Consider the following 14,197-nt stretch of genomic DNA (forward strand, 5'->3'; position numbering starts at 1 on the left):
TTTGCTGAGAGATCTAGTAGCTACAATTAAACAATGACTCTCTGGCCCCAGCCATAGCTAATATGACATACTGTTAGAGCTAAATGACCCTGTCAGCTTCTTATTTTAGCACAGCAGATAGTTCAGGAAAGCTTGCCATAGTTGAATGACCACTAACTATATAACACATGAGCAACTGCCCTGCTCCACTGTAACAAAAACTGAATTTTATTATATATTCCCTCTCTACCAGGAAACTCAAAACCCTTTATAGATAACTTTACAATGACATCTCAAATACAATAAGGAGGTTGGTAGATATTATTTCCTGTTATCAACAAACAGATATTCAATAGTGTGGCTATAAACAATCCAATAATAATTCATTATTCTGCTTAGTGCAATTCTTTGGCATGCTTCCAATTTATATTTTAAATAATTTATTTATAATACAATTTTAAAAGGTTACTTTCCATTTACATTTATTACAAAATATTGGCTATATCCCCACTGTTAAGTGATACATCCTTGAGCCTATCTGACACCCAAAGACTTGTGCCTCCCACTCTCCCACCCTTATGTTGCCCTTCCCCCTTCCCTCTAGTAACCACTAGTTTGTTCTCTGTATGAGCCTGCTTCTTTTTTATTATAATTACTAGTTTGCTGTATTTTTTACATTCCACATATAAGTGATATAATACAATATATTTCTTTTCTGACTTATTTCACTGAGCATATTACCTTCCAAGTCCACCCATGCTGTTGCAAATGGCAAAATTTCATTCATTGTATGGCTGAGTAGTATTATATTGTATATATATATGCCACTTCTCTTTATCCATTCATCTGTTGATGGACACTTAGGTTGCTTCCATATCTTAGCAATTGTAAATAATGCTGCTATGAATATTGGGGTAGATTATCTTTTAAAATTTTTTATCTATTTAAATTGGAGGTTAATTACTTTACAATATTGTAGTAGTTTTTGCCTTACACTGACATGAATCAGCCACAGGTGCACATGGACAGACCCAGAAGTGGAACTGCTGGGTCATATGGTGGTTCTACTTTTAATTTTTTGAGAAGCCTCCATACTGTTTTCCACAAGGGCTGCACCAACTTAACATTCCTACCAACAATGCAGAAGGGTTCCCTTTTCTCCATCTCCTCACCAACATTTTTTATTTATGTTCTTTTTGATGATAGCCATTCTGACAGGTGTGAGATGATACCTTATTGTGGCTTTCACTCGAGTTTTCCTGATGATTAGTGATGTTGAGCATCTTTTCATGTGCCTGTTGGCCACCTGCATTTCCTCTTTGGAAAAATGTCTAATTTATTATTCTCTAGACTGAGTGCCTTCACTTTCACTTTTCACTTTCATGCATTGGAGGAGGAAATGGGAACCCACTCCGGTATTCTTGCCTGGAGAATCCCAGGGACGGGGGAGCCTGGTGGGCTGCCATCTATGGGGTCGCACAGAGTCGGACATGACTGAAGCGACTTAGCAGCAGCAGCAGAAAGAATATCCAGGATAAAAGAGATCCAACTATATAGCTTAACCTGTTATTTCACTGTGAGAGACAAAGCCTACAGAATAGAAACTTCTAAAGAAACAATCTACTATTAATGCCTTGGACATTAGTTTGCAGTCTACAAAGCACTTTCTCATTCATTTTACCATCTCATATGAAGTTGCCTTCCCATTCTGCACCAAGATGGAAAGTCAAATGCAGCTATCTAAGCCACACAAACACTCATAGAATGCCCAGGGTTGTGCCAATTGCAGTGTATTTAAAAAGAATAAACACAACTTAACTTGTGACATTTGGCCAGGCACACACTTTTTGTCAATCCCATTCCAGCCCCACATCTAGACAATCACCAAGCTATCCTAACCAAACTTATACCATAGTAACCCTTCTTTGCTTTAGTGTACTCCTGCTCTGAATTTTTCCATTACTTCCACTTCAGGCATTCACCTCTTCTGAATACACAAGAACACTCTTTTCCCTCCCTTGTCTTCAAACCCTTGCTCCAGTTACCTCATAAGAATCCTTCTATCTCTGAGTTTCATCTGTGAGCCAAATAACAAATTAGTCTTGAGTGCTGAGTATTAGCAATACGCCCGTGAACCAAGATAGAGAAAACTTTAGGTGGTAAAATGAACTAAGAAAAGGACCACTGGTGCCATGGATCTTGGAAAGCCTTAAAAACACCCAGAGTCATTTATGCGTTCATCTTTCCATGTATCACCATGAGCAATGACCACATGCTGGAAATATAAAGATGAAAAACTCATAGTCCCTTTTCTCAAGCTCTTCTGAGTATACTCCAGAAACAGTCCCTTTCAAAAGTTTCCACCAAGTTCTCATCCTCATTCATAAAGCTGCTTTCCCACCAAAATACATTTTTAATGGGTTCATCTGTGTTGCTTCCTTTAACAGGACAACTAGTATTATAGCAATACTTGTTCTGTTTGAACATTTTTCATATCACAGGTACAAAGAGAATATCAACTATATAGCTATTTATATGGGATACAGCCAGACTCGTTGTCAAGCCCAGGGAGTGTAACAACCCATAACAAAGCAAGCAGCACAGAATCTGGCTCATGTAAGAACTCATTAAAGGTTGGCTCCTCACCCCTTCCTAGTTTCACTCAGCAGATTTTCAATCTTATTTTTAAGATGTGACTCCTACCATGCACCATTCTTAATCATAGGGAACAAAATATATCTAGAAGCACAAGTGAATAAGGCAGTATATTAGAGGATTTTCATTGTTCAGCACACAAAATAATTGCAGAAGCTGGGAGAAGTATAACTGACATGAGACTGTGTCCAAATAATAACAAGAATAATATTACTTCAATTTTACAGGCATCTGCTGTTCAAAGTGAATGAATAAACAAACCAGTGGATGAATGAATTAACAATGAATGAACACAGTTCAGAGCCAATGAAATGGACTGGGACCAGGTACATGATACATGGCTGCTAATATTCTTATGTGCTATGCTCAAGGCTCAATGCTAAAGATCTCATTTAGAGTTCAAAATAAAACTATGAAATAGAGATTATTCTCTATTCTGTTCCCATATTACAAATGAGGAAAGAGTCTTACAAAGTAATTTGTCCAAGTTTCCCAACAACTGACGACCTAGAATTTGAACTCAAATCTTCTAAATCCAAAGTTCCTTTCATCTTATCAGAGCTGATATCTCTCTTTCAGATATACAATACTTCATGGAGAAAAAAGTATTTCAATAAAATTGGCAATAAGGCAAATTTCTGTAATGCTAACACTATGTTCACGCTGGCTTCTCATATAAACTTAGAAATGGTTTCTATGGTTAGAGAAGGGAAATATGCAAATATATGAACTAAATTAATTATGCTTAATTATTTCTAATCACTTCAAATTATGTTTCTATGAAGTTTCATAATCCCTGACAATATTGTTCTTAAGAGTGCCCCAATCAAATATTTCTTCTATTACTCTATCCTTCCATACAGACAAGTATTTTTTCCATGTAGGTAGAACCCCAAGTTCCATCCTTATAGATAATATGGGGCATTCAGCTCAGCAAATTCCTTTGTTTGAAGTTTCAAGTTATGTTACACAAATTGGCTTCCAAAGCAGTCAATTTTTGGACTCCTAACATTCTTTGTATAAATTTATTTTACAATAGGTCTTCACTGGTGGTCCAGTGGTTAAGACTCTGTGCTCCCACTGCAGTGGGCACAGGTTTGATGCCAGTCAAGGAAGTTCTGTATGCTGTGCATCACAGCCATACTTTACAATATGGACCAGAATAACCTTCTTTAAACTCTGCCCCTAAGAAAATGGATCAAAATGAATTAAAATTTTGGAACTTCAGTAAATATTTCAAGGTAATCTTTATAACTTAGAGTCAGTAAACACAATTCTAAATCTTATAAGAAATTACCACATATATTCCAAAATCATTTCCTAAAGGACAGTGTTACTTCTGAGTCACCACAACCAACTGACATTGATTTTCATCCATTCAGCAAATACATACTAAGCATATGTTAGGTCCAAACACTCACTGTTCAAGATCCTGAGGACCCACAAGAAGGCAGACAAATCATAACAACGAATGAGGTCCCTATTCTCACGGAGTTTACAATCACATGGAGGAAAACTATGAGAATGCAATAAATAAGAACTATTGCAAACAGGGCTAAGTAATATACAGAGAATCCAAATCTGGTGACATTTATAGTGACTGGTCATTGTGGATTGGATCATCAGGGAAAACCTCTGAAAAGAAGTGAATTTAAGCAAAGATGTGAATACTATAAACATGACTGCATAAAAATCAAGTAGGAAAACATTACAGGTTGAGGACACAGCTAGTGCAAAGGCCACAAGGCAAGAACAAGCAAAGCAAGTTTAAGAATGAGAAAATATCACAACCATCTGGAAGACAGTGACCTGAAGAAAGTGGCAAAGTTCAGACAGGAGGGGTAGGAAGAGGTCATGTCATCAGATTTTGTAAGCCAGGATAACATATTTTGATTTTAAGTGAAATGGAAAGCCACTGAAGGAAGCCACATATAAGCTGGACTTGTATTTACTAAGAATTAGAATTCCCTGGTGGCTCAAATGGTAAAGAATCCGCCTGCAACACAGGAGCTGCTGCTGCTGGTAAGCTGCTTCAGTTGTGTCTGACACCGTGTGACCCCACAGACAGCAGCCCAACAGGCTCCCCCGTCCCTGGGATTCTCCAGGCAAGAACACTGGAGTGGGTTGCCATTTCCTTCTCCAATGCATGAACGTGAAAAGAGAAAGTGAAGTGCTCAGTCATGTCTGACCCTCAGCGACCCCATGGACTGCAGCCTACCAGGCTCCTCCGCCATGGGATTTTCAGGGCAAGAGTACTGGGGTGGGTTGCCATTGCCTTCTCCAGCAATACGGGAGACCCAGGTTCAATCCCTGGGTAGGGAAGATCCCCTGAAGAAGGGAATGGCTACCCACTCTAGTATTCTTGCCTGGAGAATCCCATGGACAGAGGAGCCTGGCAGGCTACAATCCATGGATCAAAAAGAGTTGGACACGACTGAGTGACTAACTCTTTCTTTCAAGTCCGTGTATTTGCTTGGTTATAGACTCTGCACTCAATGAAAATTATCCCAAGGCACTGAAGCAGAATTCTGGAGCTAGAAAGGATCTTAAGGAATATAAAAGTGAAGTCGCTTAGTTGTGTCTGACTCTGCGACCCCATGGACTGAAGCCTACTACCAGGCTCCTCCATCCACGGAATTTTCCAGGCAAGAGTACTGGAGTGGGTTGCCATTTCCTTCTCCAAAGCTATCATTAAACATATACAGAAACTAAGGGTCTTAAAAAAAAAAAAAGAAAAGCATCATTCCGATTGCTTCATTATGGCTGAGAGAAATGTCTCCAAAAGTAAAGGCAACTAAGATGTCTGGGATCTATCCTCAACTCAAAGCTGACAACCATGAAATTGTCCTTTTATGTGTTCATAAATTGGACCACCATGGATTAGATATGTATGACTCACCATGGAATTTCTTAAATTTTTGTGACAGTTTCTGACTTCTATCTAAAGCTGAAAACTTAAATAAGGTACATAGCCAGTAATGTGTTTGATCAATTCCATTGTTCTAATCCCAACTCACTGAGTACACCACAGCTTGGAGACTGATTCATGAGATGAATGGTAAGGAACCACTACGTGCAAGGAAGTATAGTGGAAAATGAAGAACCAGAGTCTGGCAGTCTAGTATGTATACAGAAAGAGAGACATATATACACAAACACTGAAACATACTGGATTGGCCAAAAAGTTTGTTTGGGTATTATTGTAATACCTTATGGAAAAACCTGAAAGAAATATTTGGCCAACAAAATATATGAAACATACACAACCATAATTAATGCAAGGTAAAAACTTTCAAAATGCCTCTCAGATAATGTACAGTGAAAACTGGAGGAAGTATCACATTCAGTTGAGAGAATCAGAAGGCAGCATTCAAGCTAGTCCTTGAAACATGGATGGGATCTACAGGTGGGAAAAAACATTTTAGACAATAGGTACATCAGGGGCAAAAAACCTAAGTTAACTACAACAAGGCCCTCATGATAAGAAATCCAGAGTGTTAATTAAGTTTAGAGCAACTATTTCCAATATGAAAATATGTAAATCTGAACTGCGCCTAAAGCTATGTATATTTCTACTCAATAATGTAAGAGTTTTGCATCTGTATTTATCATCTTAACACCAAAAAAGAGTTCTATGACAAAAACAATCAAACTTAGGTTAGACTATTATATTTGCTTTCCAAAAGGAATATGGTGAAGATCGCTCAGTCGTGTCCGACTCTTTGCGACCCCATGGACTGTAGCCTACCAGGCTCCTCTGTCCATGGGATTTTCCAGGCAATAGTACTGGAGTGGACTGCCATTTCCTTCTCCAGGGAACTTCCCAACCCAGGGATCGAACCCAGGTCTCCCATACTGTAGACAGACGCTTAACCGTCTGAGCCAAGGAATACAATAGAATTTAAAAGATCTTTGAAAACTTGTTTTCCAGGAAACAGAAAAAGAACTGGAAAATCACTTAAGCTTCTTGGTACAAAAATGTCGAAAGGTATACATTTAAGAAAGGTGCAAAGTGTTTCAAATTCAGCATCTAAAACCTCAGAACACAGGGAAGGTGAGAATGTGCTGTCACCGCCACAATATATAGCAAGTTGCAGGGCTATTTTTTAAACATTAATCTATGCTATTGCTTTTTCTCGAATAACAGACTGCATGACTGCTCCTAACTACAATTAATGTTCTGCCCTTTTGGAAAAGCATTGCTTTAGGATAATTAATTCACTTGAAAACTGACAAGTAACAATATAATTTGGGGTTTTCAAAAATCTTATTAAAAGTTCATTATACTTTCAATAAATCATAGAACTACTTTAACATTCTTCTATCCAACTCAAGGCAGAACGTCACAAATGAATTTCAAAGCTAACTACTGTGTTCCTAATATGTTTGTTTTCTCTTTTGTCTTGCCTAAAATTCATTTTTCATTATACGATTTAAATTTTAAAACTCCAAGCAAACAAAAGTCAGGACCACATGACTTCACAGGTGAATTCAATCAAACATTTAGAGAAGAGTTAACACCTGTTCTTCTCAAACTCTTCCAAAATAACTGCAGAGTAAGGAACACTTCCAAACTCATTCTGTGACCAACATCATCCTGACACCAAAACCATACAAAAATATCACAAAAAAAGGAAATTACAGGCCAATATCACAGATGAATATAGACACAAAAATCCTCAACAAAATACTAACAAACTGAATCCAACAATACATTAAAAGGATCACACACCATGATCAAGTGGAATTTATCCCACGGATACAAGGATTTTTCAATATCTACAAATCAACCAATGGTGTCAGCTTGCCTAAGGAAGGAGGCCTGGGCCACCTACAGCTTCCTAAAAGCGGCTCTAGCTTCTGCTGCCTCTTCAGGGACACATACCTTCATCATTACAAGAAAAGCAAACACCACAGGGCCTAGGAACACCAAAATGAGTCCCTCTAGAACCCATTTAGTTCTCGCTGGGAGGACAAGTTCCACATAGGAGGGGACTTCTCCCTTCACCTTCTCACAGAAGTAGCAGAGAGAGATGAGTCTCTGTGCGCTTCTCTTTTACCTTCCTTTATGACTAAAACTACATAAAACTACAAATGAAAACAGAAGTCCAGCATCACTGGGATAAATGGTCTCAGGTTCCATCATGTGTCTAATGAGATTCAGTGCAGATGGCCTTTTCATCTTCATCTTTTCTCTATCTCTATCAGCCTAAGTGAGTTAACGATGCTAATACAAATTAACAAAGGAGTTTGAGAAAAAGATTTAATGTTGTTGGGAGAGGACCTAACAATTTTATTCCTTAAAATTTTTGCATTTTCCCAATTTTGCTCCTTGCCTGTTGTGTATAAAACACTGGTTTGTGGCACTTATGGGCACATGCACACAAATACGCTCACAGACGATTATTTAAACTACTTTAAGAAAAAGGCAAAGGAAGAAGGGGCAGTAGGAGATGAGATGATTAGATAGCATCACCAACTCGATGGACATGAATGTGAGCCAACTCTGGGAGACAGTGGAGGACAAAGGAGCCTGGCGTGCTAAAGTCTATGGGGTCTCAACTTAGTGACTGAACAACAACAAAGAAAATGTAGTATTACAAATGTGTATTACAAAGTATTACAAAGACCCTGATGCTTGGAAAGACTGAAGGCAGGAGGAAAAGGGGACGACAAAGGATGAGATGGTTGGATGGCATCACCGACTTGATAGACATGAGTTTAATCAGGTTCCAGCAGTTGGAGATGGACAGGGAAGCCTGGCGTGCTGCAGTCCATGGGGTCGCAAAGAGCTGGACAGACTGAGTAACTGAACTGAACAAATGTGTGTTCTGAAATAAAAAATTTAAATGTGCATTAAATGAGAAAGGTTCACATTTTTTAAGCCTCAAAATGAATTCTTTGGGAGAAAAAAAATCAAACCACTTACCAACAAATACAAGATTTCATTGCCATATATATTCAAGCAACTTCTTAAAATAACAAAACTTTGGGACTAGAACTTATCTTCGAGATATATTTGCCACAAGCAAGGAGACAGTATTGTGATAAGCAGCCACTCATAATAGATGAAAAGCCAGAAAGCCATTATCACTAGGAAAACTGAATCCACGGGCTGAACAGCTCCTATAAATTTGGCAACATGATTCTACGGCACAGATTCTACAGGGCATCCCAGGAATAACATCCCAAGGGATATTACAAAACAAATATAAATATGAACATGAGTTCAAGTTAAAGTAATCAAGATTTCCATTTAAAAGCACAAGTACGTAACAAAATATGTACATTACCTCGTGTTCTAAAAATTATTTTAGTGTAGTTAACAACACACAGGAAAATGCATTTCCAGACTCTGACTCTCTGATTATGTAAATCACACACTAAGCAGAATGCATATATATTCAGTTAAGACTGAAAGGATTTCCCAAATTACTGTCAACTTTAAAAAAAGAAAAAGAGTTTTCGAACGATTCCCACAAGTATTTCCAGACTTCAAGAACTATAGCCCTTCCTGCAAAATATACTTTGGGTTCTTGATTTGTCTCTGGGGTGTTACTGCTGGTGTCTGTTTTCTTTGTGGTTGTTTTTTAATGATTCAGTTGGCTGGCTGCAAGTTTAAGATCCTGTTCTAATTACCTTGGGCACTTACAACCGTGGATACAAGACCTGCGGGGCTCCCTTCTTAGCATGTGGAGCTTTATCTAAGATCCTGAACATGACTAGTTACCAAAGCCTTATGCAAACGGGGACAAGGAGAGAGACAAGGGCTGAGATCATTAAAAATCATCATAAATTCCAGATTTCCTGTCTCTCCTTTTGTCCCTGTGACATTCCCTCTGGTAACCTGACACGTCATCTATAGCCCTGAAGGTACCTTCGAGAATCTCTCTCCCGTCTGTAAGAGAGTGACGCCGCTATCCCCGCAACTCGCAACTCTGCGTGGGGGGGTGGGGTGGGGCTCAAATCTCGGCAGTGCGGGGTCGACTACTTCGGGGGGCTTCGCCGATGGGTAGCACCCTCACGGGGGCGCCCGCGACTCCCGCGGGTGTCGGGAGGGACGCCTCGTCCGACTACACTTCGGATGTTCGGCACTGGCGGCAGACAGCGTGTGAGGACGGACACGGTCCAACTCTGAGGAGCCCTCGGGGTTCACGCGCAGACAGCCGAGGGGGCGTCCGCGGGGAGTCCCTCGCTCCCGACCTCCGTCCCCTCAGTCGCCCGCCGACAAGCACCTCAGGCGGAGGAGCGGTAACCTCCTGGCTCGGGCCGCCTCACGGCGTGGCGCCTCCTCCGCAGGGTCTCTGGGCCGCGGGGCCGGGAAGGCCGCCGGCCGCCCTCGCACGTCCCGTCGACCCCACCGCCCGGGCCCCCAGGCTAAGGCGCCGAGCCCTCGCCTGCTGGCCGCGGGCGTCCGGTGCGCGGGCGCCGGCGCGTCCCCGAGCGCGCGCCCCGCCACCCCCGCCAGTCGCGGCCCCGCGCGAGTTGCACTAACTTTCCGGGGCGGGGGAAGGGCGAGCGCCGCGGGCCCGGCTGCCCGGGCCTTACCTGTGCTCAAGTTGTCGTTGATTTTCAAGGGCACCCGCAGGATGTAGACCAGGAAGAGGACGATGAAGAACCATACGGTCCAGAGATAAGTCCAAGACCAAACTATGCAGGACTTGAGCTGCTCCAGAAAGCCCGTGCCCGCTTCAGCCATTTTTCGGCGCTGCTCTCTGCTGCCGCGGCTCTCGGTGTCTGCCGGGATGATTCACCGGCCCGGAGGCGCCGCTCGCGCCGCCGCCGCCGCCGAGGCCCGGGCGCCCCCGGAGGCCGCCCGGGACTCGGGCGCGGCGGGAAATCGCGCGCGGGCCTCGGGCGCCTGGCCTTTCTTTCGCAGCCTTATTACTAACTCTCTGAAGGCCCCTACAAGTGGCTTTCGTGGAAGGATCACGTGGCTCCTGCCCTTCACGTTCTGATGCCATTTATATTATGCTAATATTTAGAAAGAAAAGCCAAGTGGCCTACTGAGGGAAACCCTTGACACGTTCATGGTAACTGACTTATGCTGAGGGCTTCCTATTATGTTTGTACAATCTCACCTAATCTTCAACAATCCCCATTATATAGATAAGGGAAACTGAGGCACAAAGTGGTTGAGCAATTTACCTTCAGCTAGAGCCAAAATTCATTGGCAGCATGGTGAATGCTAGTGCCCGAGGTCTTAAAACCAATGCTCTACTCCTTTCTCTCAGAATTTAGATTCAGAGGGGTGAATAAATCCGGAGCACTCAGAAAAAAATAGATGTAATCCTGTCACCGATTAATAGGCCTGGAAATAAATCATTCTGTTAAACTGAGATTTGGGTTGCACGCTATTTACCTTTGTTTTGCCTTCCCTAAAGCCATACCGGGGGGTTTTGAAAGAAATCTTTACAAGAAGAGTGTTTATTTTCGAATTTCGGGGGCGATGACAGTTCAAAAAACTCTCAACCTGTTTTTAATATGTAACAGTTCTCTGGGATAATTTTGGCTTACTCTGAATTGGCTACTTTATTTTTTTAATTAATTTATTTATTTATTTTACTTTACAGTATTGTATTGGTTTTGCCATACGTTGACTTGAATCCGCCATGAGTGTACATGTGTTCCCCATCCTGATCCCCCTTCCCACCTCCCTCCCCATCCCATCCCTCTGGGTCATCCCAGTGCACCAGCCCCAAGCATCCTGTATCATGCATCAAACCTGGACTGGCGATTCGTTTCACATATGATATTTTACATGTTTCAATGCCATTTTCCCATATCATCCTGCCCTCGCCCGCTCCCACAGAGTCCAAAAGACTGTTCTATACATCTGTGTCTCTTTTGCTGTCTCGCATACAGGCTTATCGTTATCTTTTTTCTAAATTCCATATATATGCGTTAGTATACTGTATTGGTCGGAGAAGGCAATGGCACCCCACTCCAGTACTCTTGCCTGGAAAATCCCATGGATGGGGGAGCCTGGTGGGCTACAGTCCATGGGGTCGCTAAGAGTCCGACACGACTGAGCGACTTCACTTTCACTTTTTCACCTTCATGCATTGGAGAAGGACATGGCAACCCACTCCAGTGTTCTTGCCTGGAGAATCCCAGGGGCAGGAGAGCCTGGTGGGCTGACGTCTATGGGGTCACACAGAGTCGGACACGACTAAAGTGACTTAGCAGCAGTAGCAGCAGCATACTGTATTGGTGTTTTGCTTTCTGACTTACTTCACTCTGTATAATAGGCTCCAGTTTCATCCACCTCATTAGAACTGATTTAAATGCATTCTTTTTAATGGCTGAGTAATACTCCATAGTGTATGTGTACCACAGCTTTCTTATCCATTCGTCTGCTGATGGACATCTAGGTTGCTTCCATATGCTGGCTATTATAAACAGTGCTGCGATGAACACTGGGGTACACGTGTCTCTTTCAATTCTGGTTTCCTCAGTGTGTTTGTCCAGCAGTGGGATTGCTGAGTCATAAGGCAGTTCTATTTCCAGTTTTTTAAGGAATCTCCACACTGTTCTCCATAGTGGCTGTACTAGTTTGCATTCCCACCAACAGTGTAAGAGCGTTCCCTTTTCTCCACACCCTCTCCAGCATTTATTGCTTGTAGACTTTTGGATAGCAGTGAATTGGCTACTTTAAACAATAATTATAAACTTTTTTTAATCTGTACTGAGTACAATGTTGTCTTCACCAAATAAAATTTTCTTGTTTTTCTGTCCATAAATAATTTCACTTTCTATGTATTGGATGGTAATGATGCAGTTGAGGTAATCCACAGCCAAGACATTTTTTGAATTCTGAGCATTCAGCAGAATATTTTATTATAAATTTTGTTTTGCTTACTTGTCATTTCCTCCATAATAAAACAAGCTCCTTTAACTTTTTGCATGTATTTTACATATTATGGCTTACATAATAGAACTACTTTTACATTTTTACTAATTCCAAGCCTCAATTCCAGCTACTGGTATCTCCGATACATTTGATCTACTAAAGCAGTGAGATACTGGAAAGGATAAGAGAAAATGATACACCCGTACCATTTTATAGATATTTATTGCAGCATTTCGGAGAAGACAATGGCACCCCACTCCAGTACTCTTGCCTGGAAAATCCCATGGATGGAGGAGCCTGGTAGGCTGCAGTCCATGGGGTCGCTAGGAGTCGGACACGATTGAGCGACTTCACTTTCACTTTTCACTTTCATGCATTAGAGAAGGAAATGGCAGCCCACTCCAGTGTTATTGCCTGAAGAATCCCATGGACGGGGGAGCCTGGTGGGCTGCTGTCTGTGGGGTCACACAGAGTCGGACACGACTGAAGCGACTTAGCAGCAGCAGCATTGCAGCATTTACAAAACAATTTTTTATCTAACAATGGTGCCTGGATTCTCAGTAGAATAAAACATGAGAGCATGAAACATCTATTTTATGTGATGATTAAGTAACCCACCAGATTCCCTGCAATAGGATTATTTAATTTAAGTGAATATCCTGGAGTCTGGCTTTTTGCTGTCAGTGAACCTCAGGAATGGCCATAAATATGACTCAGTTGAAATAGTTTTCTGACTGTCTGCTAGGTGCTCCTGGAGGGTCAGTCTGTCTTACTCATCATTGCCTCTCCCTGGTGTGCAGCCAGAGATGGGGATTGGAGTTGGAGACGTGTCTTTATGGTTGGATGCAGAATTGACTGAGAACAAGACCTCTTGGGAACTGCAGCTGCTTCAGTATGGCTGGAATGCAGGCTCTACACAGAGCAGTGTCAAAATGGATAAAGCTGGAGAGTGTCTGAATGTGAAGGGCCTTGTAGAAATGCTCAGGTGTTCACAGTTATTTGACATTGCACACACTAATCCAAATGACCAAGATTTATGTAAGTGGCAATTACACACCAAAGAGGTAGAGTTGACATAACTTGGTTACTGATAGGATAGGCAGGGCAAGAATAAAGAGTGAAGGGTGGCTATTGAGTGGGATCGTTCAGAAATAGTGACACCCCAGATATGTCCCTTAATTGGTTGATCATCTCTCAGTGGGCTGGCACGCAGTCACCCCAAGCTCATCATATCCAAAAGTGAACTAATTACTTCCTCACCATCAACTTACCCTTCTAAAGTTCCATCAGGGGATGGGTGTCACCCTCCCAGCTCGCTAATTCAGGACTCTGAGGATCACATCATCTAGACTCCTCCCCCTCCCTCACCTCCTTTCCTCTTCACATTCAACTGGGGTCATCAATACGTCAAGGTATGTGTCAGATACGTCGCTTTTCTCTCTTCCCCTTCAATAGCTTTTAGTTTCTCCAGTCTGATCATCTCTCACAGAGAACAAGTCAGTTGGGCTCCTTGACTCCAGTTTCCCCACCACCAGAACAACCACCACCACCTGCCCTCACCACCCCCTGAATCCACCTTCTTCCACATTTCTTTAACAGAGTTACCTCTGAAGCACAAACCTGAGGCTCCTTCCACTCCAGTCCTAAAGGATAAACTGTAGATAGTACACAAGACCTTTTGTAGGGCACTCCTATCAACCTGTTTAGCCT

General features: G+C 41.9%; 1 protein-coding gene across 8 annotated transcripts in view; it reads right to left on the bottom strand.

The window, feature by feature from the left end:
- The window catches only part of ST7 (suppression of tumorigenicity 7), a 277,302-nt gene extending 266,408 nt beyond the window's left edge, over positions 1–10,894 (bottom strand). For 2 of the 8 annotated variants that reach the window (XM_025291143.2, XM_025291144.2), the window contains exon 1: positions 10,183–10,534. In XM_025291143.2, coding sequence (XP_025146928.1) covers positions 10,183–10,333 — 151 coding nt within the window. In that variant the 5' untranslated portion in view covers positions 10,334–10,534. The other 6 variants (XM_025291146.2, XM_025291142.2, XM_044946632.1 and 3 more) reach the window with 6 other exon arrangements.
- Positions 10,895–14,197: the final 3,303 nt, after the last annotated feature.

This window comes from Bubalus bubalis, chromosome 8 (assembly GCF_019923935.1).
Source record: "Bubalus bubalis isolate 160015118507 breed Murrah chromosome 8, NDDB_SH_1, whole genome shotgun sequence".
Taxonomy (NCBI): domain Eukaryota; kingdom Metazoa; phylum Chordata; class Mammalia; order Artiodactyla; family Bovidae; genus Bubalus; species Bubalus bubalis.